A 24,318-nucleotide genomic window follows, 5' to 3' on the forward strand; every position below is an offset into this window, starting at 1 on the left:
TGTGTAAATTTGGCATAGGTCACTTCTGTTTCAGGGAACCATCTTTTTCTTCATCATAGAGCTGTGTACATGCAGGACCATGCTTATTTGAGGCCAGGGAATTGTGATGAGTTTCCTAAATGTACTCCTGTATCTCTTGTATCAAGTGGGGCTTGCACACAGGAAGACCTTCCTTATTCATCTAGTCATGTTCTCTAACACAGTAATCAGTAGACCATATAGTTTTTAAAAGGTTCCTTTATGAAGACCTGTGGCTAGTACTGGCTGGAAAATAAGCAGACTCTACAGCTTCGATCTCCCTTTTAAGAACTTCCTGTCTTCAAAATCAGCCTGCTTGGGGTGTCTTTGCTATTTTTTTTAATGTTCTTCTCAAGGTCATGCTGTGAGACTTGCATTGATTTTTGGTGCTAAAACTTCACCCATAGTGTTTTAGGGCCTCATTTTGCATGCTGTTCTCTGAATAGCATTTATTTTTGACAGAAGTTCAGTTCCCTTCAGTGGCATATTGGTGTGAAAGTCTGCTCTGAAAGGGGTACAGAATTGAGTGTTTAGACCCTGATTTCTTTAAGCTTAGAAGCCCATGTGTAATTTTAAGCTGTATGTGAATTTTGGACTGCTGCTGACCAAGCAAAACATCTAAGCTGAGTTTGTGTATAGTAGCCTGGCAATTGCAAACATGCGAAGGGAATTTACAACCTTCTGACTCTCTCTTCTTTTGCTCAGAAAAAGCTTCCCTTAGTTTTGGGGTGAGAGTTGTATTCAGTCTTCTGAAAAGGAGTGGTTTATCATGTGAAAGACTTCCTGGGTGTGATGGGGTTTTAAGGTTACTACTGGCAAGCAAGTAGTCAAGTTTAGTTATAGGATGGCCACAGTCCAGTGCATGGGGCAGTCACTGATAAGCCTCTTGGTGCACTGGAGATTACATAGCCCTGAATTGCTTCATATCCTATTTTGCTATTGGTTTCCCCTCTGCACCTGTAATGTGAATTGAGTGGGAGGTTGACGATTTGGGAGTCCGTTGCACTGGCAAGCTCAGTTTCGAGTGCTTGCTCCTCAGGCAAATAAGCCTTCCACAAAAGGCCTCCAGATGGTATGTGACATCAGATTCCCAGACCTGGGGTTTTTTTTGCAGTGACTCACCATGCTACAGGTTCCCTTTACTGAGCCAAACCAGATTCAGGCCAGCATTCCTGCTGTGCTTAATTTGTTTGATTTTTGTTGTGAACCATTCCTGTTTTCCCCTTTGTCTGTGACAACAGATGGGAAGAGTGAGGTGAAGGAGGAAGATGAGGGCTGCAAAACAAAAAGCTACCCAAAGATTATTTTGCTGTGTGTTTTCCTGCTTTTGGAAGGAGGGAGAGAAACACCTGGGAAAATAGGTCATCTGACCTCCAAGCACATGGCTGAAATACCCTGTCCTTTCTAAGAGGTATGCTGATGTTGCACTACAGCAGTCACTTATTCAGCACTAACATTATATGACCAGATTCGTTTTGAGGAGACGAGGTGGTTTCCTGTGCACGTGTATTTTTACTGCCCTTAGCTAAGTTAGGGCCCTTGATGCCGATCACTTTTTAACGATTTGTTCTTATCCCTGCTCCTTGCTTCTGGCCGTTTGTTCTTTGCTGCTTAGGTTGTTGCTCATGTTCATCCAGAGACCTGAGAGTTAATAGAAAATGAAGACTGGAGTTGTTCTCTCCTTCCCCTCTCCTATAAGGTTACCTGGGACAGCTTCACACATACTTGTGTATGGTTTCATAGCTCCTTAGTTTCTGACTGTGTTAACAATTGTATCACAGGCATAAAACTAAGCCTGGAAAGGTAGCAGCTTATTGAAATCAATTTCTTTAAATTTATAAAGTCATTGATTAATCATCTTTTAATGCATGTATAAATTTAAGGGCAATATATAGTCTGTATATTAAGTGTAACCTTTTATATGAATTTTATAGTATTCATATATACACGCACATATTTTTAATCACAAATTTAGCACAGAAGTCAAAGTTGAGTCGTTATTCAAAAAGCTCTTTAGTCCTTGCTTAATTTATGTGTATGTCCAAGTAAAGTTGATAGGGCAGACATTCGAATGGGTCGTCGCCGCCACGGGGGCGTGCGATCGGCTCGAGGTTATCTAGGCCTGTCAGCCTCACCTCCATCCCGGGAAAGGTGATGGAACAGCTCCTCTTAAAGGTCATCACTAAGCATCTGGAGGACAAGAAGGTGATCAGGAGTAGTCAGCATGGATTCACCAAAGGGAAATCATGCTTGACCAATCTGATAGCCTTCTATGACAGAATGACTGGCTGGGTAGATGAGGGCAGAGCAGTGGATGTTGTCTCCCTGGGCTTGAGCAAGGCTTTGGACACTGTTTCCCATCACATCCTCCTAGGTAAGCTCAGGAAGTGTGAGCTAGATGAGTGGACGGTGAGATGGCTTGAGAACTGGCTGGATGGCCGAGCTCAGAGGGTTGTGGTGAATGGCGCAGAGTCAAGTTGGAGGCCTGTGGCTAGTGGTGTCCCCCAGGGGTCAGTCCTGGGCCCAGTCTTGTTCAATATATTCATCAATGACCTGGAGGAAGGGACAGAGTGCACCCTCATCAAGTTTGCTGATGATACTAAACTGGGGGGAGAGGCTGACACACCAGAAGACTGTGCTGCCATTCAGAGGGACGTGGACAGGCTGGAGAGGTGGGCGGAGAGGAACCTCATGAAGTTCAACAAAGGCAAGTGCAAGGTCCTGCACCTAGGCAGGAATAATCCCATGCACCAGTACAGGCTGGGGGTGGACCTGTTGGAAAGTAGCTCTGCCGAGAAGGACCTGGGAGTGCTGGTGGACAACAAGTTAAACATGAGCCAGCAGTGTGCCCTTGTGGCCAAGAAGGCCAATGGGATCCTAGGGTGCATTAGGCAGAGTGTTGCCAGCAGGTCGAGGGAGGTGATCCTGCCCTTCTACTCAGCCCTGGTGAGGCCTCGCCTGGAGTACTGTGTCCAGTTCTGGGCTCCCCAGTACAAGAGAGACATGGCACTCCTGGAGAGAGTCCAGCGGAGGGCTACCAAGATGATTAGAGGGCTGGAGCATCTCTCCTATGAAGAAAGACTGCAAGAGCTGGGCCTGTTCAGCCTGGAGAAGAGAAGATTGAGAGGGGATCTCATCAATGTGTACAAGTATCTGAAGGGGGAGTGTCATGAGGATGAGGCCAGCCTCTTCTCCGTGGTGCCCAGCAACAGGACAAGAGGCAATGGGCAGAAACTGAACCACAGGCAGTTCCATCTGAACCTGAGAAAAAACTTCTTCACTGTGAGGGTGACAGAGCATTGGAACAGGTTGCCCAGAGGGGTGGTGGAGTCTCCTTCGCTGGAGATATTCAAAACCCGTCTGGATGTGATGCTGGGCAATATGCTCTAGGTGACCCTGCTTGAGCAGGGAGGTTGGACTAGATGATCTCCAGAGGTCCCTTCCAACCTAAACGATTCTGTGATTCTGTGATTCTATGTCCCATGGGAACGAAGGGCTATTAAACACAGGCTTGTCTTTTAAGCGTTAAATGTATTCAAGTAAATTGGAGAAGAGGTTTTTTTTTATTTTAGTATATTTTATCACCTTAATACTAAAAAAAAAAAAAAAGATATTTTGTATATCCTTAAGTCACTCGGCAAAATGGTTTTCTAGTCAGCCTTCAACCTCTGACTTGGTTGGCTTGTCCTTTCAGATACTTACTGCATTAATACGGGTGCAGTCTTCATAGGAAAGCTAGGGGAGCTTCTTGTGGTTATAACTGTAACCGCATTGCATGGGAAGGAGGGTTGGCTACCCCAGCAGTCTGTTCCTGTCAGGACATATTATAAACACATGGCTCTGCTGTGGAGAGGGTGGCGTTGGATGGGCCAAGGCAGGAAGGTTGTGCCTGGGATAGGTATCCCTTCTCTGACTCGTTCAGGCTATTGGGATGGGTCTTCTTCGGCGGATAAATATGTCGGAGTCCTGTCTTTTCTCCAAGGTCACAAGAACTGTCCTCTCTGAGGGTGTGACTGATGATATGTATATTTTTACTATGCCTTATCTTGGAAATTCTTCGCAAGTTAGAGGAGTCAGACCTGCTCCATTCTGCGCTGTGCTTGGATAGTGCTACAGGGCTTTCATAGCAGCTAGAGGGCTTCTGTGGGGAATGGCTGTGTCAGTAGCAAATGCTAGCAAAAAATGGAGCCATTACTGGGATACATTTTAATCTGGCCCTTCTTGTAAGGCTAGACTGTTGGCCTGGTGTGGCTGTGTTGGTGCATCAAATCTTCAAAGGTGGGGAAGCACATCTTGATGTAGGATGTTGCTTACAGTATCTTTGATGTTTTGAAATCCTGTGTTAAGTAGCTGAAAGACCACTCTCTTCTTGGCTTCACAAATATCAGCACGTGGATCTAGAGCTATAGGTAAGGAATGAAGGCAGATGTTTTGAAGTGGGACTGTTTTAAACAGTGACTGATTTGTCAGGCTTCTATTGCTCTTCTCACAGCAACAGTCAGGTTACCCTTTAATTATTTTAAGAGATTCTCACTCCCGAATACTTGACTTGGGATTTGACTCATAAAAGGTAGTAGCCCTTGCCTATAAGAGGGGAAGGGAACAGAAATGAGCTGATACGGCAAGGTTTGGTAAGGAATCTCCCGCCATCCATGGGCCACCAGTGAATAGCAATTTTCTCAGATGTCTGCCTCTGAACAGATGCTTTCTGCCTTTTCTCTGACACTTTCCTCCTCTTGGATTTCATACTAAATGCCAGATCAGCTGTGTATGAGGCTGTTGAAACCTCTAGGGAGACGGAGTGAGAAGGTGGTCTATAGGGGAATTATTTCCCCCTCCCCCTTATTTTTATTTACTATTCAAAAAATAGAGTATTAGGCCTTAACACAAATAAAAGAACCCAAATCAGGTCAAAAACCGCTTCATCTTGTTGCTGTGCCCTTGATAAATAAACCTAGATGCAATAGTCCTTCCATGAATTTTCTGGCTGCCAAGGGCATGAAATAGTTCTTCCTAGCTATTGAACTGTAAATTGTTGCATGTGACACCTGGCAGACTTGGAATGGTTTTGTACAAGTAACTCAGTGTATTCATCACACTTTCCCTATTGCGTGCAGTGGTTCACATTGAAGCTGAGAAAGATGATTCAAATTGTTTTCTTCTCTTCCCTGTCAGTAGCAGAGGTAGCCCTCAGAACAGCATTTGAAACAGTAAATGCCTGGCCCACAGTCATGTGTTACTACTGCTCTGCTGGGCCCTCTGATGATACTGTAATCAGAGGAGAGACAAGGTAAGAATCGTTCTTTTCCATAGAGAAAATCAGACTAGACTATTTAAGTAATAATCACGAAACAATTGTAAAGTAGTGTTTAAATTGGCCAGAGGATAGTTTTCAGTCCTGTGGCTTGTGCCCTCAGGAAACGCCTTTTTCTGCTCCAATCTCTCTTTTTTTAGAGATTTTTTACATGAGACCTTACTCTGTTCTGAATCTTCATGTGAATATTAGCAGCCCTGGGATATGCTACCTACCCAGAACAGGGATTTTTTTAATGCTCCCTTAGCATCAGTCTAACTGGTTACACTAGATGTGAGATAACCAATTACTGTACCGTACTCCTATCAGTTTTTAAATTGCACTGCTATATCAATGGTTCGGGTATATGTTGACTGCATCTCTTTAAAATGGGAAGCTATACAGATGTGCCCCAAGTGGGGCGTTGCAGGTAGTAACTATCTGCTTGGAAATTTGGGGGACTCAAAATGGTAGTAAAACTTTTATGTCCCTGGTTTGATTTCTATTCTCTTCCCCTTGAAAAGAATGTAGTTTTCTGAACTGCGTTCCTGTCCTGATGCTGTGCTAGTCATCTCCAGGCATTTCTGAGAGGCTGGCTAATTGAAGCACACACTCCAGCTTGGATTAAAATTGCTATTTCTGTCAAGTTTGTAGATGTTGCTGCTGCCTCCTTGTGGAACTCTTTCCATGAAGTACTAGGACCTTGTTTTGGGGCTTTTAGTTCTCCAGGGCTGTTAGGAAATCACAAAATCTCTGAGCATAACAGAAAGCAGAAGCTTAGGGCAACAGCAGCTATGGGGAACAGTCTTGCTGTAATTCTGCTCGTAAACAGAGCTGTTCTTATTGGTACTGGAACAACTGCGGCCCACTTTTTAAAAAAAAAAAAAAAAGGTGCAGTGAAGACAGTGAAATGCTTGGGTATCTTAACCCCTGTCCCTTGGATACTTCCATGTGCTTGTTAGCTGTTCACCCATACAGATCTATCGAATACCTGAGACTCCTGTTGCTTAGCATAAGAGACAAGTTGTATTTCTGTTATTTCTCTTCTTGTACTTAACCATGTCCCCTCCCCAAGATGTTCATGTTCAAGGATGTTCTTCCCTTGAAGAGATGTTTTTTTGCTGCAGTATTTGCATCTTAATTTCTTGAGAAGGACTTCTGAGAGACTTGCTGGTTATGCCTACCCTGTTTGTCCCAAAAGACAGGAAGAAGGGGCTCCTTTCCTTCAGCACCACCCTGATTTCCTTCAAGACCAGACTCATGGTCCATGTTGACAGCCTCCAACTTCAGGCTAAATTGTGGCTGCAGTGGGGCTGCCAGGCACACAAGATGCCCGTGGTCCTCTGTACGGCAAGTGTGGGTGGGGTAGAAGATAGAAGGAAGGTATGCTGGGAGCAAAGCATGTCAGGCTTGCAGTTGCTCCATCAGCAGCTTTTTCAGAGCAACACTGATAGAGCTCGTATCTTAATCCTCCCTGTCCCTTTCTCCGTTAGTGTATTTGAAGTGTTGCCTTTGATCTCGGCAACGCTGGCTACTGTCTTCACCCCTAGGTCTTGTGGAGACTAATGCAAGTTTAGGGTCTGCAAGAAGGTTTGATTGTTGGTGAATGTTTCACAAGAGACTGCTACCATACTTGTAGCTGCTGGTGTGGTGTGTCCTACCCAAATCTCTTTGTTCGTTTTGGTTTTCTGATTTGGTTTTCTCATGGGAAATGTGTTTCTTCAAGTGATGTTATGGTGATAAGGCCAAACATTAAGTGTGATCTGAGAGAGGGCAGATGACTTTACTGTCTCCTAAGCAAGAAACACTATGGTGTGGCTCTTCAGTTTGCCTCGGCCATAGCAGTATTTCTAATTACAGGTAGTCATGAACAATAGGTCTTGCAGACAGTGTTTTACCCATGAATTCTCATGTCTAAGTGAACATCATTTTCTCACTAAGCTGTTCCTGTGAACATAAATTATTTCAGTTTCCTTTAGAGGCATACTGGTATTAATTCATTTGCAGATACATAGGTTGGCATAGCTGTGGGAGAGGGAATTGGTTTATCTGTGTCACCCTGCTGACCGTTACTGATGGCAAAACGGGAACCGGAAAGAACACAAGTGACACCCACATTGGGTCCAAAGAGCTACCACAACCATTTCCTGCTGTGGGATCTAGCAGCTGCATCTGCCATGCCAGTCATCTGGCCATGCCTTGTGTATAATTGCAGGAGCAGGCCAGTGTTCCCCTGCAGTGCTGCTAAGGCACTTCCTAATGGGGATGGAAGGATTGCTAGAGGAAATAGTTTACATAATGGCAAATTCAGATGGCTAATGTACTTTTCCATAATAAGTATGTTTTAGATGTATAAAAATATGCACACATTTGTGGAGGAAAAGAATAAATATCTATCATAGAATATTTGTTTGTCAGGTTGATGTAGAGATACATCTCATACGTACAAACTTAGGTTATATTTGTTCATACTTATATCTTCATAAACTTAGGTAAAATTTACATCCTAGATCTCTCTTAAGCCTAGTAGTATGCGTTGCTTGAAGCCGCTGAGCAAAGTGGGTTTTGGCCATAGAGGTACTCTTCAGAAAGTACCTTTATCTTTGTAAAAAAGGAATTTTTGCTTAGGAGTTTTCAGTGTGTGGCTGAAGTCGTGATCCTTATGACATCAGTTTTAATGTTAGCTTCTGTGGAATCAAAATGTGCGCAGCCTGGTTTTTCTTGGTGTCTAGAACCCCAGTGCTTCCATTGTCTCCCTACATATTTTATCAATACAAGGAAGGATTTTTTTGTCATTTCAGGCATGGAATTTTTTGTGCTCTCTTCATAAACTGAGACATGCTTTTGGTTGAAAAGCACTGCAGGAAGAACAGTTTCTTATAGAGTGTACTTCAAGGCCTATAAATAATAAATGCTGTAACTCAGTGACGCAGGCACCCCTGCAACATATCCGTGCCAGGCAAAGATTCAGTAAATAATAATTTACCTGCTGTTTGTCAGTCCTAAACCAAGAGGAGTCTATTCAGACCTCTTTGCCAGCCTAATGAATTTTATTTATGCTGTATTGCTTGTAAGGATTTCAAAGATGCTAACTGTTTTTCTTTTGTGGTGCCGTTTTTGGAGGTTGCAACTTTATGAGGTAAATTAAATATTTATCAAACTCTTAGTGAGGTTTGAATAGGTTGTCTTGGCTCAGAACTGACTTGCCAGGAAGCTGGTAGTGCTCATTATTTGGGAGGAGCCTGGGGCTGCCACACTTCAGTGTGTGACAGTGCAATAGTAATAGAGAGTTATTAATTCAGAGTTGTTGGATTTTTTTTTTCTTTAATGAAATAATCTTTTGTTCAGCCCAAGATGTCCCTGGCATGACAGTCTGACTAGAGAGGTTCCTTTCCATGATTGGGGTCAAATTGTCCAACTCTATTTGATGTGATAAATTGTACCTGTTGAAATCTATGCAAATATCTCATTCCAGGAGTAGAGAATGAGCTTACTTGTAAATAAGAGATCAGGCTGTGTATGTTATAATTTTTTTTCCTGCTATTAAAATCAAAACTTAACAAAGATGAGCGGCCTGGCCTAGCATCTCTGGGTTACGAGGGGTCCCACTGAAACAGTGCTGAACCTGATCTGAAGATCTGTGGAGTCAGTGAAAAGATTCCCATTGGTGTAAGTGGAAGTTGTGTCCTGCAGTGGGGCTTTGTAGTGTGCAGAAAATGCAAAATCATGATGAGTTTACTCCAGGGAACTCTACTACTACTATCTCACACTATTTCTCAGCTTTCAAGGCTTAGAGGAAAAATGTTTGGCTTGTTCCACACAAAACTGTAGGTTTGCATTCATGGGGGCCAGAGGGCAATGAGGTGAGCTAAGGAGACAGGTGACAGGATACCCTTAGTCCCTAAAGGATGGGTTGGGGACAATGGGTAGGCCTGCCAAAGGCCTTATATTTGCCCTTTGTTTTCTGTACTTGCGCCAAGCAGCTGTGACTGACCAGTGTCCTTTTTGGATCCTCTCAGGAAAAGGGTGGGCATAGGCTCATCCTGAATTAAAAGCTCTCCTTGAGTTGGTGGCAGAAGGTGGCACAGAGCTAGATGGCCCCTGGGCCCCTTCTTCTTCATGGCTTTTAATGTTTCCAAGGTGGCCAGAACCTTTTTGCTTCTTCTGTACAGAGAAGGCAGAGATGTAAAAGCAGCACTCCAGAGTGGCAGATGAGAAAATGTCTCTCTTATTTCTGTGATGCCCTAGTTTAGTAGATAGAACAGTTCTGTTTATTCATCATGTTGGCAGGCTCATTTTTGAAGGTCTAGCTTTGTGAAGAGCCTTTTGTTGGTTTTGCAGAATATTATTTGGGTTTGTTCTTTGTTTCTTTCACCTCATCTTTCTTATGTTTTTGGCTTTTGGCTGGTACTCAGAAACCCAAGGCTATAAATATCATGGTATTACTGCATTTCTAAGCATGTTTGATGCTGACTGACACCCTCATTCCTCAGCTTTGATGGTACTGTGGCCCTGTTCAGGCTAGCGATCTTGTCGTGCCCTGTGGTACCCTGTCTAGCCTGGCCAAGTTGTCGTCATCTGGTGTCGCTTTGTGCTTCCCAGTTTTTCCAGGTCTCTGCCTGAAGCCCCTCCTCTCCTCATCCCATATCTGGCAGGAGAAGGAGCTGGGCGAAGGAAATGCTGGTTTTGAGGCCGTGGATCCGTGTGCTGGGAGGGATGGGAAGCAGTGGGCAGGAGCAGGAGGAGGAGATACCCTAGTGCCTAGATTGCAGGCTGTCCCCATGCAGTGGCATCCGCTGGGAATGAGGCCTGGCTTCAGTAAGATCAGATTACTTGGTGGTAAATGAGGGGCCTCCAGCTGGTACTAACTTGAAAGGCTGGTGGACCCTCACGCTGAAAATTTTAGGGTATTGCACTACTTTATGGTATTGTGCTGTATTGCTATTTTGATTCAAATGGTATCACCCCTTGCTACCCTGCAAATGCATTTGTATATGACTTACCATGGATGAGTTTGGCAGGACTGCTTTGCCGCGTTGCCTGGAAACAGAAGGTTTTTCAGGGATGGGGTCCCACTGTGTGCAGGAGGTGTTTGTGGGCAGAGCAAGCATAGACTCAGTCAGCCCTAACCAGCCCAGTCACTGTGACTCCACAGTGCAATGACCTGACACAGATGCTGTAAATCCATTTATCCCCTTCCTTTGGATGGCTTCTAGAATGAGTTGGAGAGCACATGAGGTGGGAGACACCAGTTCATCTGTGGTGTGTGTTTAGAGCGACAGTTTAGGTAAAACGCTAAACCTTGCAGCTGCCAAACTCTCCTGACTAGGAGTTTTGAATACTCCATATCTTACGCAATTGCATTTTTTAATGCAGAACCAGGACTTTGCACTTCTTTATTTTGACAGTGAGGATAATTCTTGCCATGAACAATAAACCAGGCATGTTTCTCTCTTACCTTAGATAAAAGAGTGACTTTTCATCTGAGAGTATCTGTATACACACGTGCGTGCATAGTGTGCTAAAAAACTTTTCTTCCTTTCCATCGTTCTTATTTCACCTATTAAGTCTCACTTAAAGAAAAAAACCCTCAAAGATGATTAACAAGATGTATCCTGCAGATGTAGAGACAACACACTTGCAGCAAGCCTCATGTGTTTTGTTATGATCTATCTGCAAGTATGTCCCTACAGGGCTGAGATCTCATTCCTAGTACGTGCAGTAGCCCCAGTGTGCAGTGACGTATAACTTTCTGCCATAAACCTGCTGGTGAGTGCCATAGGCAGAAATGAACTCCTGCCTTTCTAATCCTACATTTAGATCCAGGTGCAGGATCAGGACTTGAAATGTTCCCAGTGTCCACTGATTTGTCTTCTCCAGCCTGCTGATCACCATGGGTTCAAGCTCTGCTAAGATTGGTGTGAGATACTTTTGCTGTGATGACCTTCAGCTTGAATGCTATTACATACACGCTTATAAGCCCTAGGTCATTTTTGTGCCTTTGTGTTTAGTTTCTCCTCTAAGAGATCATTTAAAAAATATAGTCTCCTGGATCTCTGAAGGAGGGAACTCACAGTGTCGTTCAATACTAAGCTGACCATCACAGCTAGGAAATCTCTTCCATGGGGCTGGGGGAACTGTTAGAAAGCATGCAGAATGGCTTCTCATCCTCTAGCAAGGGGCAATTTTTTCCTCTCTCTCCTATTGTTTGGTTCTTTTGTGTGATGTGTTTGTAGGAGTAGTGGCATTAGTAATATCTAAAAGCAAGATCTCTAAAATTGCCCCCCCCCAAGCAGTTTCCTGCCTGTCTCCCAAGACGTGCTCCAGTCTATGAGACAGCACGATGGTGTTTGTTTCAGTGTGGCTGCCCTTTGGGGATTTGCAGGAATACTGCAGCAAATCATCCTGCATGCAAGGCTGACCTCTGGGAGGCTAACAAATTAAGGTGAGCCAGCTGGAGCAATAGGACACTGCCGACAGACAGAGCATGCTCAGACCTAGGGGAGAAAGGTAGCTCAGTCTGCAGATGGTGCATGGGTTACTGTTCTGAGAGCTGTTAGATACGGTATTTTTTTCTTATGATGGTGGGGAAAGAAGAGGACTGGAGAGAGTGTTCGTTCCCCGGAAAACCATAGCTTTAAGGTGTCTTTTGTTTTATTTCTTTTTTCCCTGTGAAAGAGAGGCTCTGGATAGCATTTCCTTTTATTTAGCAATACCAGGTATGCGTGCATGTGCTGAAACACTAATCTACTAGTGGTAGTACTTCCAAGATTAAAAAGGTTGCAGATATTCTGAATTAATGTGTTTGGGTGCTAATGTAACTGTGCTCTGTTTGCTGTGCTGATCACATAACGGCTCTGAATTCAGTTTTGGAGGCTCTCCTGGCTGCAGCGTACTTCTTGGGTTTTTTAGCATGCTTTCTGACTGTCTCCTTCCCCCCCCCCCCCCCCCCCAACACACACTTCACGCTGAATCTTTCTTCTGTGGCTGTGCATGCGTGGGAAGGAGGGGGAAGGAGGTTAGTAGTTCATTTATAATCCCAGGTCTTCGTAGTCTCTCTGTGTCTGGCTGTTGGTTTGTTTTATCATTTTTAAACAAAAGTCTCACGTGGAAAACATCCTTGATCTGGACTAAATTCTGTGGGGTTTCAGAACTATGTTTCTTACTGGACAGTTGCTGGTTTGGGTTTTTTTGTTTTGGTTTGGGTTGTTGGTTTTTTTTTTCTTTAACCCTTCCTTAAAAACATGATAATGTAGAGCTTGTGGTAACCAAGGAGGGATTTGCACTATTTTTATTGGCTGCACTGTGCTCTGAATGTTTTCGGCTCCTGCTTAGAATTTCTAGCACACAGAAACAGCTTCCAACAGCCTGCTGAAAGGAAATGGGAAAAGCTCAGGCTGTAAATGCTACTAAGTACCAGTCCCGATATCCAAATAATACAGGCACTCTCCTGAGAAGAAGGAGAGAAAGGATGTGGAGAATACAGAGAAATAACAAATTACAGCTGAAGCCCAAAGGCATAGTTGGAGTGGGTGAACCTCACTGTCTTTGATATTTTCTGGATTTCACATCATATTCTTTTAAAATCACTTTTGCAGAATTAGTAAATTTTTCCTCCCACCCCTACTCCATCTTTGCTCTAGGCAGAACACTGAAACAAGCAACATAACTGCTGCTGTCTGCCACAGGTTTTCATTCTTTGTTCAAGACATGCAAAAGGTGGCTTGCTTACAGACAAAAAGCAAGAGACCAGGGAAGACAGAGGGGTTTTTAGGTTCTTACTGATATGACCAATGCTATTAATACCAACATAATCTAATAGGTTTTGGTGGGAGACGCAGATGAGGTCAGATCAGCGGGAATGAACTCTGTATCTATTAAGTTTCTACTCTGTCCAGCCATGGTTCCTCACCCCAAGTACCTTGAATTTTCATCTCTAGGTGTGGGACTGTCAGAAGTTGAAGGTTTGGCCGCTGAGAGAAATATTCTCAATTTTTTTCTTTAGCTTATTTTTCTTAAGTCGCCTACCTTAAGCCTGTTTATCTTCGTCAGAAATATATCTTATTTAGGGGAATTTTCTAAATATCAGGGTTAGTTTTTGTTTGGGGAAAGGGTTCGGTACTCCATGTCGTTCTAGATGGAGAGGAGGTCTTAGAAATATGAACCTTAAGAGCCCAGGAAGAACTCTCTTTCATCTCATGCCTTTAACCCTATTTTGTGGTTTAATTATTTGTTCTGATTGCTTAGTATTGGAATTTGTTATTTTTTTAAATTATTCTTTTGTAGATTAAGACAGCAGTATCAACAAATATCAAATTAAAGGATTCTGAAGGTGGGGTTGGATCTCTTCCTATCCTCGCTCTTAATGACTGAAATTAACAAACTGAGTGGGAGAAAAGTAGGTTTTCCATCCATAAGTGCAACCAGTAGTTAGGTTTCAAGGTGCTACTAATATTTTTCTTTTTCCATAAGGTATGTTTACAGTAGGGACCATTGCACAGAGTGTGTCGTCTTATTTGCAGTCTCATATAGCAAGCCTTATAGTATTTATTGCTTTCTACTCCAGTCTTATGCTAAACCTTAAAAAATAAAGATAAACCTACTTTTGATTAGAAATGCCTATAGATACCCAAGGATTTTGTAAAACAGTTTTTAAAACTTGTTTCATAGTACATTTTGATTTTATTTTTTCCAAATAAAGTCCTATGTTTAAGATTCCATTTGAGACTGTAGAATTAAGGTATCCTCCTTTTTCTCATATTCCTTTTTTATATTAGGTGTCATTAATGGTATTTGTTGCTTTTTACTCCTGGGTTTGTTCCCTTCAAGAATCTATTCTTTTTCCTGTTTAAAAAGTCTACACTTCTACACTTGGCTGCTTTTTATGAAGAAAATGTTCCAGTATATCAGTCATTCAGTGTGTCATTCTTTCTTTCATGTGATAGGTACTGTGAAAGGTATATGTATCTCATTAAACAAATACAGTGAGTAAGATGATAACGGCCTTCTGGGCTGGGGGATTGACTTGCTTGCAGTCCTGCAGGAAATCTGTGACAGAAATGAGAATAAAAGCCAGAATTCTTGGCTGTCAAGTCCTAGCCGCCTCCCACCCCTTCCAACCAGGAAAGTTGCCTTCTAGCAACCTCTGCTGTGAGTATGAATGAAGTAGGTATTTAAAACTTCTGAGTGTATTACATGTACTGTATCCTTAGCTAAGCCTTTTGAATCAGGGACGGGAGAAAAGATGACATTTTGCAGGGGGGGATATAAAATGTCATATTTGTGCTGGGCTGGCTTTCTAAGACTGGCATAGGAGGGTAAGGTGTACACTCTTGCACAGGTTGGCAGTGCCATTATGTCCCAGGCTAGGACTGGTTGCACGCTGGGTCCTTGAATCCGTACTCCAGCCTTCTGGCTTCTGCCTGCCTTCCTGGCACTAGCCTGAGGCCAGCACTGTGCCTGGGCCAGTCAGCTCTGCTGGAGCACGGGGAAGGCAGTACAGGGACCTGGGAGTGTCTTTGAAGGAGCAGAGCTGGCCAGGACTGGCAGACTCTGTGCTGGAGCTCATAAACTGGGCCAAACCTAAGCTGGCCTCTGCGCAGTAGTATTTCTCTTTGTGCAGAGTGTCGGATGGTTTTTGGGAGTATGTGTCCTTTGGGCTTTTTTCCATTTTATGAGGTATCTTGGCTTCCAGTTGCCCAGGAAGACAGAGCACTGACTTGGAAAGTGCTTGGGTAGCTGATAACAAAAGCTTGGGAAGGCCTAAGTAGATGTGGATGGCACTTCTCATTTTGTTATATCCCCAAGGACTAAAAGGTTCCCTATTAGACATACTATTTTCATGGTGACCGTGTTCTCCCTAATCAAGCTCTTGCAAAGCCTGTTGTATTTCTCTGTAGGGCTTTGTACTGTGTGTGTATCTGCTTTGCTTTTTGTTGTGTTGGATCTTGTAGCTTTCTCCCAATTTCTTACTTAGATTATAACCTTTTTAAAATAGAGAAGCACTTTAAAAAATTGTCCATCATATTAATAGCTCTGTAGTAATGATTCACCCTACCCTAGCTTCATAATTAGAAAAAGAACAACAACAAAACTCATCTCTTAAATGAATCCCAGTGGTCCTTTGTGCAGACTGCCTAGTAGTATAGGTTCATCTCCCCCATCCCACGCACTTTGATCTCCTCTGCCTGTTAATAAGAGATGAAGAACAGCTTCTCTATTTCTGTTTGCCGTTGCTTTTCTGCTTCCTAAGGGTGTTTACAACATCAAGTGAGCAGCAGTTAGCAGGAAAAGGTACTGTGATAGCCAATTTCCATGAGCTAAGAACTTGCAGGATACTCTTTAAGTTTCAGCTGGGGTGTGCTCTGAACACACCAGGCGTGTGCTGCTGAAGGCTTTACCTGCTCACCAGGCATCAGAGAGGCAGTGGCTGTTCTGGGAGGAGGAACCAGTGACCCTTTTGCTGAGTGAGTGAAGGATGGAGGAAGAGACTCAATCCTACAGCCTCAGCCTCTGCAGTGGCAGCTGTTGTGACCGAGCTGCACCTCTTGTTTCCCTTGCAAAGTTTTGAGCTACCCCTACCCTGATGTGTATGTCGAACTCCCTATGTTTGGCCATGCAGTGAGTGCTGCAAGGCAGCTGCCCTGCTGCCCTGTCAGCATCGCTGCCGGGGAAATCTGCCTGTTGTGGCTCACCCTCGCTCCCGCTCCTCCCCAGCAGCCTGCCTGTGCCAGGAGTCATCGAGGGAGCGTCGCCTCCACGAGGCAGCGTTGCCCCCTACCAGCCTGGCAGCAAGCTGCTCTGTGCCGCTTTTATGTGCGCGTCCCTTCCCTCTAGGCTCTAGTCTTATCAGCTGGCGCTTCTACTGTTGCTGAAGGATGGTGCTTTAGCATTTCAAAGCACGGTGTAAAAAAATGTCAGTCCGTGTGGCTTGGTAACTGGGACGTGGTGCTCCCATGGAGCAAAGCCAGGGTCATCCTGGTGTCACTGGGAAGTGAGAGGGTAGATGAGTGTGGTAGGGATGGGGGAGCTCTCTGGGCAACTAGGGGTGTGAATGGCTCAGCTGCTGACCCATATATAGTAAGAAATATAGCATGGAGGACTCTGAATTTACAGCACATAGCAGTGTGTCTGGCCTGTCACTTTTCCAAGTTTTTTCAGTTCTTAAAATGTCTTATGATGGCAGTGTAGAAAGAGATTGGCAGCTCTAGACCCATTTTGTGAGGGAGGAAGACAGAGGGAGGTTTAATAACAAAGTTTTCTTTTAACTGTGAAGCAGCTCTTTTAGGTGGAAGTCTAAATGCTTTCACCTATTTCAGAGTTACCTGCTGCCTCCTGGGTAAGTTTTCCTATCCCAGGAACACTGCTACTGACAGCACTTAATGACTGATCTCAGATGGTGGGAATGAGGAACCAGGGGACATGGAGAGTGATGGCTTCCCTTTACCCACTTGATGCAGCCTCTCCTGGGTATGTAAAGCAAACCAGTGGGACAGTTTGTTGCTATTTATGTTTTGTCACTCCTTGGAGGTTCAAAGACTTTAATTCTCTAAGGATTGTGTTCCTTGCAAACATCAAAAAAAAAAAAAAAAGAATGATAAAATGTGGTGAAAATGGGCAAAGACACAAGACTACTACCCAAGTATGTGTGAAACTCTCTTTTTGGTTTTGCCTGCAATGCTGCATTCCTGTCCATTTTCCGATATTCACTTCCATTAAGCAGCTTTAAGCCCAAACAGCATGAACCAGGATTTATGAATTGGCCACTAGGAGCAGGAATGAAGATGGATTCCTTTAGCATTACTGGCTTTTAACATTCATTCCTGACACTTGGTTCGCTAAAGCACATGCACTTACTTCAGCTAAGTGAAAGGAAGTGAAAGAGCTGCAGTGAGGAAAGAGATGGAGGAGTCTTACAGGTGATTTGTTGTTCATTAGCAATTTAACAGGTATTGCCGTAGCAGAGCTGGAAATGAAAATTGCTAACCTCTGAACAATAGCTACATCCATCAGGGCTGCACCTGAGAAATGGGGCTGGTGCTCTCTCTCTAAAGTGACTATTACACCCTTCTCTCGGGAGTGGAGGGGAGAGAACGTGTCAGTTAGGGTGAAACATTAGAGTTGGCTATTTTCCAAGGGGGGCCCATATGACTGAAGGGATTTGTGATGGTCTATGGAACACTCCACCCATGCACCCATGAAATGCAGGTGCTATCAGTGGTATTTAAGGACTGCTGGCCTCTAATGCTTTCAAAACACCTCCCCACATCCCCATACTGATATAGTGAAAAGGCCAGATGGTTTTACCCCTTTGAGTTCTTGCAAATCCCATTGACTCAGCTGGACTTGTAGGTGCTTGGTTCTTCTGAAGTACAGTAGTTAACTTTTCCTCATTCCCTCAGACTGGCCTTCATTTGGAGTGTGTGCGCATGGGAGTGTTGGTTATATGTCTCCATTACGTACTGCCTAGTGTGTTTTGCGCCTAGTGTGTTTTGTGGTTGTTTGGACTCTTGTCCTTTCCTTTGTGATGCTGCTGTAGCCGTTTAAAGCAGTGCTCACAGGATCAGAGGTCTGCAGTAGAGGACAGGCTATTTGGAGAATTGGATGATATTGTTAGATGTCTTTCAAAGGTAATGAAGTAGAAAAACGAAGCTTTGAAAATCTGGTATCAACAAAATAATTTAGGATATATCCCCATCAAAAATCCAAATCATAAGGTAGTTTTCTTCCCAGAATGCTGTGGTTTAATTGCAGCAGCTGAGCCGAAGAGCCCACCAAGTGATGTTGCTATTGTCCCCAGTTGTTTTCTAGTCATGGTTGACCATAGAATAGCCATGGTTGGGAGTCGCAAAAATATTGGAGCAGCAGTCATCCCTTATCCTGCAGAAGGAAGGATTGAGAGTTGATGTGACAGCCATCATTCATCTCTGCAGGGTTTCTAGAGTGCCTAGGTCAAGAACAGGTTTAATTTGCTGCAGAGGAGACGAAGGCTGGGTGTTAGAGAGAAATTTATCCTAGTACGCTACGGTTTTGTTGCCAGAAACTGGCTGAAGAGATTGACAAATGTTAAGAATGAGATAGATAAACATCATCTGGGAGTGGTTTAGGGAGAGCTGATTCTGCCCTGGTAATTAGGATCCACTCTCGGTCCCTTCCTACCTCCTTTTTCTATTTATGAAGTCAAAATAATCCCTTTTTAATTTCCCTTTTGCTTTTAGGGAGCTGCTAAATGAGGCAGTTTTTCAGACTGCTTGCCAAAGGAGGTGGACTTCATTTCTGTTCCCATTAAAGCTGCTCCGAAATTGAAATGAATTTGTTGTTCAGATCCCTAAAGACGGCCTCTTGAATGCGTGTGGCTTGCAACCAGGACTCAGTTCTATGGCATTAATCAGTTTCCCAGGTACCTGCACTCCTATCAGATGCTGATCCTACAAGCTTTTGACTTCATTAAATTCCATGGTGGCTTTCCATTCAATTCCAAGCTATGTGGACCAGCTTGCAGGATCAAGTTGTAAAACTGCACTATCTCTTTTCAGAAGAACTCCCTTGACAGAAGAGAAGGTGTTTGCATTTGTCCTAAATCTGCCCTGTTTTCCTCCTCCACTTTGGCTTATAAGAACCAGTGTTTCTGGGTTAAAATGCAAAAGGATCCATTGCTTGAGCTGTCAGAGCATGTGCTTGAGACATTGCTGGATTTCACTCCCCCCAAAATTGCATCCAAAGGAGTTTAAATTGCTACCTCTAAAAAGTGCAATTAGAAATAGTCTAATTGGGTATATACCAATCTGAAATTTCCCTTCCAATAGCTTCCCATGAGTCATGGATGCAATTATTTCCAGCCTGGCTAACAGTGAACCTTGATACATAATGCAAATTGGAGCCCATAAACGCTGTAGGTGAGTCAATATCTCAGCTGAAGTTCACAGTGGAAAGTAGAATCAATACTCTGATATAAACCTGTAGTGTTTCTGCCTGGAAAGAAAACGGTGGCAGGACCTCTCCCGTAACAGAAAAAGGAACAGGGAGGCTTTGGAGCAGCACAAGAGGCTCTCAAGTTGGAATGGGAAGAAATCAATGCTGGAAACACTTGAAGTGTATTTTCTTCACATTTGTACAAGGGTTGGCTGTGCTGGTGCAAGTCAGACTAATGAAGCATTCGTTCCCTGTGTAAAAAGTGGAGCTATCTTCTCTCCCATATAGCTCTTTCCTCTGGAAGATGATGGAAGCTCCCAGCCTTTGCTCCTGGATTCCAGCCAAGAAAATGGCTGAGGGGCTTGTGAATCTCCTAAAGGACTGTCCATAGACCCACAAAATCCTCCTAAATTAATAAATTACCATTGAGTAATTTACTCTTCATATTGGAATGGAGCATATCAAAAATCTGTACTTGACAATGTTCCTTGTGTTATTATCCTCCCAGTGAGGGCAAGAGGCAGAGTTGGTTACACACAGCTGTGCAAAAGGCCTACTGCAGATCAAGAAAGGGAGTTAGGTCTCCCAAGTCCTGTGTGAGTGGCCCAGTGATTCTAGGGCTGTCTTTCCTCTTGCTGCTGGACTGATCCGCAAAAAGTGGAGTGAGCCAGAGTCCTACTGAGGATAGCAGGTTTTCTAACAAAGCCTCACAGAGCTCGTCCTCAAACTCATTTATTTTTCCTTCTCCCAAAGGGCAGAAATGAAAATGAGAGAGGCAGACTTTCTGTAGAGCAGCTCACAGTTCTGTTTGCTCTATTTTTTTTTTTTTTTTTTTACAATTTTGGCTAGTGCTTTAGCATTCTCTCTTCCTGGTTCCCTAGCAGGGGAAAAAAAGTGTAAACTCTCTTGAACACGCCATAAAATATGATATAGGGTGTGGCTGTAAACATGATGTTTAAATGGTTCCTTTTTTGTTTTATTTTCCACAGGTCTTTGCCTTTGCCATGTCAAGGAGTCTTAATGATGTATTCCCTCTCCTTTGCGTTCCCCACCTGTCATCTTGCTAGGATCTAACTACAGAATGAACATAGCAGCGGTGTTTAATGCCCTGCTCGTGTCTGTCCTCGCTGCTGTGCTATGGAAATACATTAAACTGCGAGAGCATGTCTTTGTGGTTGAAGAGGAACTGGTCCTCACACGTCAATCTCAGGAACTCTCTCAGGTTCAGATTGACTACAATGCAGCTCTCCAGACACTGGTGGAGGACGGTACCAGGATGGTGTGTACCGGCAGGATGCACACGGACCGCATCTGCCGCTTCAGGTCCCTCTGCTACTCTACTGAGGCAGAGGAGTTTATCTACTTTCACAGCAACTCTTCAGTCATGCTGCCCAACCTGGGCTCCCGCAGGTTCCAGCCGGCTCTGCTCGACCTCTCCTCGGTCGAAGATCATAACACCCAATACTTCAACTTTGTGGAGCTGCCAGCTGCTGCACTGAAATTTATGCCCAAGCCGGTCTTTGTGCCTGACGTGGCGCTCATCACTAACAGGTTCAACCCAGACAACTTGATGCACGTCTTTCATGATGACCTCCTTCCCATCTATTATACCATGCAGCAGTTCCCCGATTTGGATTTGGAGGCACGGCTCTTCTTCATGGAAGGGTGGAGTGAAGGCGTTCACTTTGATCTTTACAAGTTGCTGAGTAACAAGCAGCCGCTTCTCAGGGAGCAGCTTAAAACCTTGGGCAGGCTTATCTGCTTTACGAAATCGTATGTGGGACTGTCCAAAATTACCACTTGGTATCAGTATGGATTTGTCCAGCCACAAGGGCCAAAGGCTAACATCTTGGTTTCTGGTAACGAGATCAGGCAGTTCACCAAGTTCATGATGGGGAAGCTGAACATCAGTTTGGAGGAAAGCTCCAGTGAGGAGTACATCATAGTGTTCAGTCGAACGATCAACAGACTTATCCTAAATGAGGCAGAACTAATCCTGGCACTAGCCCAGGAGTTTCAAATGAAAACCATTACTGTCTCTCTGGAGGAACATTCATTTTCTGACATCGTCCGGCTGATCAGTAATGCGTCCATGCTGGTCAGCATGCATGGGGCCCAATTAGTGATGTCTCTCTTCCTGCCAAGAGGTGCCACGGTGGTGGAGCTCTTTCCTTATGCTATCAACCCTGAACACTATACCCCTTACAAAACCCTGGCAACCCTTCCTGGCATGGACCTGCAGTACATTGCCTGGCAGAACACCGACAGGGAAGACACTGTTACCTACCCAGACAGACCATGGGATCAGGGCGGGATTGCTCATCTGGACAAAGCTGAGCAGGAGCGCATCATTAAGAATACAGAGGTGCCGCAACACCTCTGCTGCCGCAACCCCGAATGGCTCTTCCGTGCCTACCAGGACACAAAGGTGAACATCCCTTCTCTCATTCATGTGATCAGGCAGACTGTGAAGTCTAAGCCTGGACCCAAGAAACAGAAGTGGTCCGGTGGCCTCTACCCTGGCAAGGTGAGGGATGCCAAGTGCCAAGCCTCTGTCCAGGGCACAAGCGAAGCTAAACTTGCCGTGTCCTGGCAGATCCCCTGGAACCTTAAGTATCTGAAGGTCAGAGAAGTGAAATATGAAGTGTGGATACAAGAGCAAGGGGAAAACACTTACATGCCTTATATATTGTCCCATCAGAATCACACCTTCTCAGAAAACATTAAGCCTTTCACAATATACCTGGTGTGGATACGCTGCATCTTCAACAAAAATCTCCTGGGACCTTTTGCAGATGTGCTCTTGTGTAGTACATAACCTGTTGCACTACCTGTACAGCTCTGCCCTGCTCTCCACTCCATCTGTGGTTTAAAACTTACTGTCTTGTAGTTTGTAGAGGGCTGAAGAGGACTAGACTGTACCAGTGCCTAAGTGTCCATCTGATTGCATTTCATGTGTGTTCTTTAAATGGTATTTATTTTCAGTGAATGTTTAAAAAGCAAAAACAAAAATCCTGTTCTTCAGCGTAACTTGCAGAGGCTGTTACATGCTGAATACAAGTAATTGAAAACAGAATGGCAGTGAATTGTGTGTAGCTTGGTAGTGATTTGACTGTTTCTATTGTGTGGTGAGTATTTAAGTACAGCATTAAACTGCAATTAATTCCATGGCTAGGTGGGCAATTTTCATGAGCTTTTTTCATTGTAAGTTATTTTTTTCAATAACTCTTGTCTGTACCCTTTGAGTTAAAGATTTGGTACGAAAGCCTTCATTAAACTGCTGTAAACCTCCTCGAGTTTTTTTTTTTACTTTTTATTATCTGTCACAATAGTTACTGTGATAGCGTTATCCATTGCTGTGTTAAAATGTGTATGTGGGTAGCTTCTTATTTTTTGTATTTTGACTGAGAGAATGAGACTACAGTGTCAGTGCCATTTAAAATCAGATGTTACTGCACCCCAGTAGCAACACAGAAGACTAGAAGAGCAGATGAGAGGGAGTGGATAGCACAACTGACTGGTTTTAAGATCTGTTTTTTTGTGAGTTATGTTCAATTCTGTGGGAAAGGAAGGGGATTGGTCTGGGAAAGCTAATGGGGGAAGAGATTTGTCCATATACAAATCCTCTCAAAGAAAATCCTATTTTGAGTTTTGATCAGAATAATCTGTTGATAATGTCCGCTAACAGGTATGTGGCAGTTATATGGGAGGTGGTGCTGCAGGGAGGCTCTCTGATTTTGCTGGGTATTGGGGGGAGGTAATGGAGTTAGGCAGAGGGTAGTAACATGGGTGTCATGGTGTTGGGGTGAAGAGAGAACATGCTGGGGCCGGGCGGATGGCTCTTCCAGCTCTGTTAATCCAGTCAGAGGAATGCTTTGTTCTAAGCTTGTCCTTATGTTTCCTGAGATCAGAATCTGGCTCTCTTACTCCATCTATTTTTTATTACTAGGGTAATACTCTCTCCTTGTCAGAACCTGACCCTGACTTTTTGTGCTTCAGACTGAGACCCTACGTGACACTGTTTCTGAAACACAGCCCGGTGTCAAAAGCACAGGTCTTGCAGGAGAGGGGAAAGAAGGGGCAGAAGTGTGGAGATGTTTCATTGATAGAAGTTAGCATGTTCCATAGTTTATAACCAACATTAAAGCAACAGGGAATGTGCTTTCTCCTCTGCTCCCTCCCTATCCCCCACTGTCTTCACAAGGTCTGGATGGATATTTGAAAGGTGGAACGACTGACTTTCCTTCTGACTGATGGGCTGGTAGATGAGCATCCCAAGACAGGATTATAATATAAGTTGGAGGTGGGGAGGGGGGAAACAATGCTGTAAAAATTGGACAAGAAGCAAAAACACTGCAGTACAACGTACAACTTTTGACCTTTGGGCTAGTGCTCCTGTGAATGCATTTTAATTATGTCTTGTTTTATTTTCAAACAGGTTGTTTATGATTAAAACAAACAAGCTCGAAGTCTGTGTTTGCTTTGCTGTTGTAACCTAGCCAACTAACAGTTCTTGCTTTGATATTTCAAAGGGGTGCAAGAATACTCCCGTTGTTGTTTTTTAGGATAAGATGAGCTTCTTGTTGAAGTGAGGTGAATATCCAAGCTGTGTCCCATGTTCTCCGTTTGCCTGGACAAGACATGCCACATACTTCAAAGCTGAGGTGAGGGGGCTTCATAGGCAGGAGACAGAAATATTCCTCGGGGTTCTTGCGAGACCGGGCTGTTTAGGATGGCCACCAGGACCTGTGGCTCTCCAGTACCTCACTGGCTGATTTGCTCCCACTCACAGCAGGATTTAGCAGTAACCTCACATCCCTGCTGCTCTGCTGCTTTTAAGCTGTGTTTAGTCCTGCAGCCACTGACTTGCCATCCTCATGCTGGTCTTTGCAGTAATATTGGCCCCCTACAATGTCAGTATTAATAAGCCTTCAGAGGGCTGAAATTTAGTCAGTGTTCATTTTGCATCAATCTTCAGAAGTAATTTTCATTGGGCATGTGAGCGATCTGCCTTCTAACAACTAGCTGGTTACTGTGGGTGGGGTATTTGTGTGTGTTGCTTTTGTGCCCTTCTTTCTCAGTGCCTATTTAGCAAT

The 24,318-nt window shown here is 44.0% G+C and overlaps 1 protein-coding gene across 22 annotated transcripts in view; it reads left to right on the plus strand.

Moving 5' to 3' along the window:
* Nucleotides 1–22,513, plus strand: part of POMGNT2 (protein O-linked mannose N-acetylglucosaminyltransferase 2 (beta 1,4-)) — a 34,952-nt gene extending 12,439 nt beyond the window's left edge. For 8 of the 22 annotated variants that reach the window (XM_068935548.1, XM_068935549.1, XM_068935554.1 and 5 more), the window contains 2 exons: nucleotides 18,529–18,710; nucleotides 20,212–22,513. In XM_068935548.1, the coding sequence (XP_068791649.1) occupies nucleotides 20,304–22,040 (1,737 nt within the window). In that variant the 5' untranslated portion in view covers nucleotides 18,529–18,710; nucleotides 20,212–20,303 and the 3' untranslated portion in view covers nucleotides 22,041–22,513. Of the gene's footprint in view, nucleotides 1–1,286; nucleotides 1,430–11,609; nucleotides 11,757–11,783; nucleotides 12,031–14,095; nucleotides 14,477–15,678; nucleotides 16,781–18,528; nucleotides 18,711–20,211 lie in introns of those variants that run through there. The other 14 variants (XM_068935563.1, XM_068935553.1, XM_068935552.1 and 11 more) reach the window with 8 other exon arrangements.
* The last annotated feature ends 1,805 nt before the right edge of the window (nucleotides 22,514–24,318 follow it).

This window comes from Struthio camelus, chromosome 2 (genome assembly GCF_040807025.1).
Source record: "Struthio camelus isolate bStrCam1 chromosome 2, bStrCam1.hap1, whole genome shotgun sequence".
Classification (NCBI taxonomy): domain Eukaryota; kingdom Metazoa; phylum Chordata; class Aves; order Struthioniformes; family Struthionidae; genus Struthio; species Struthio camelus.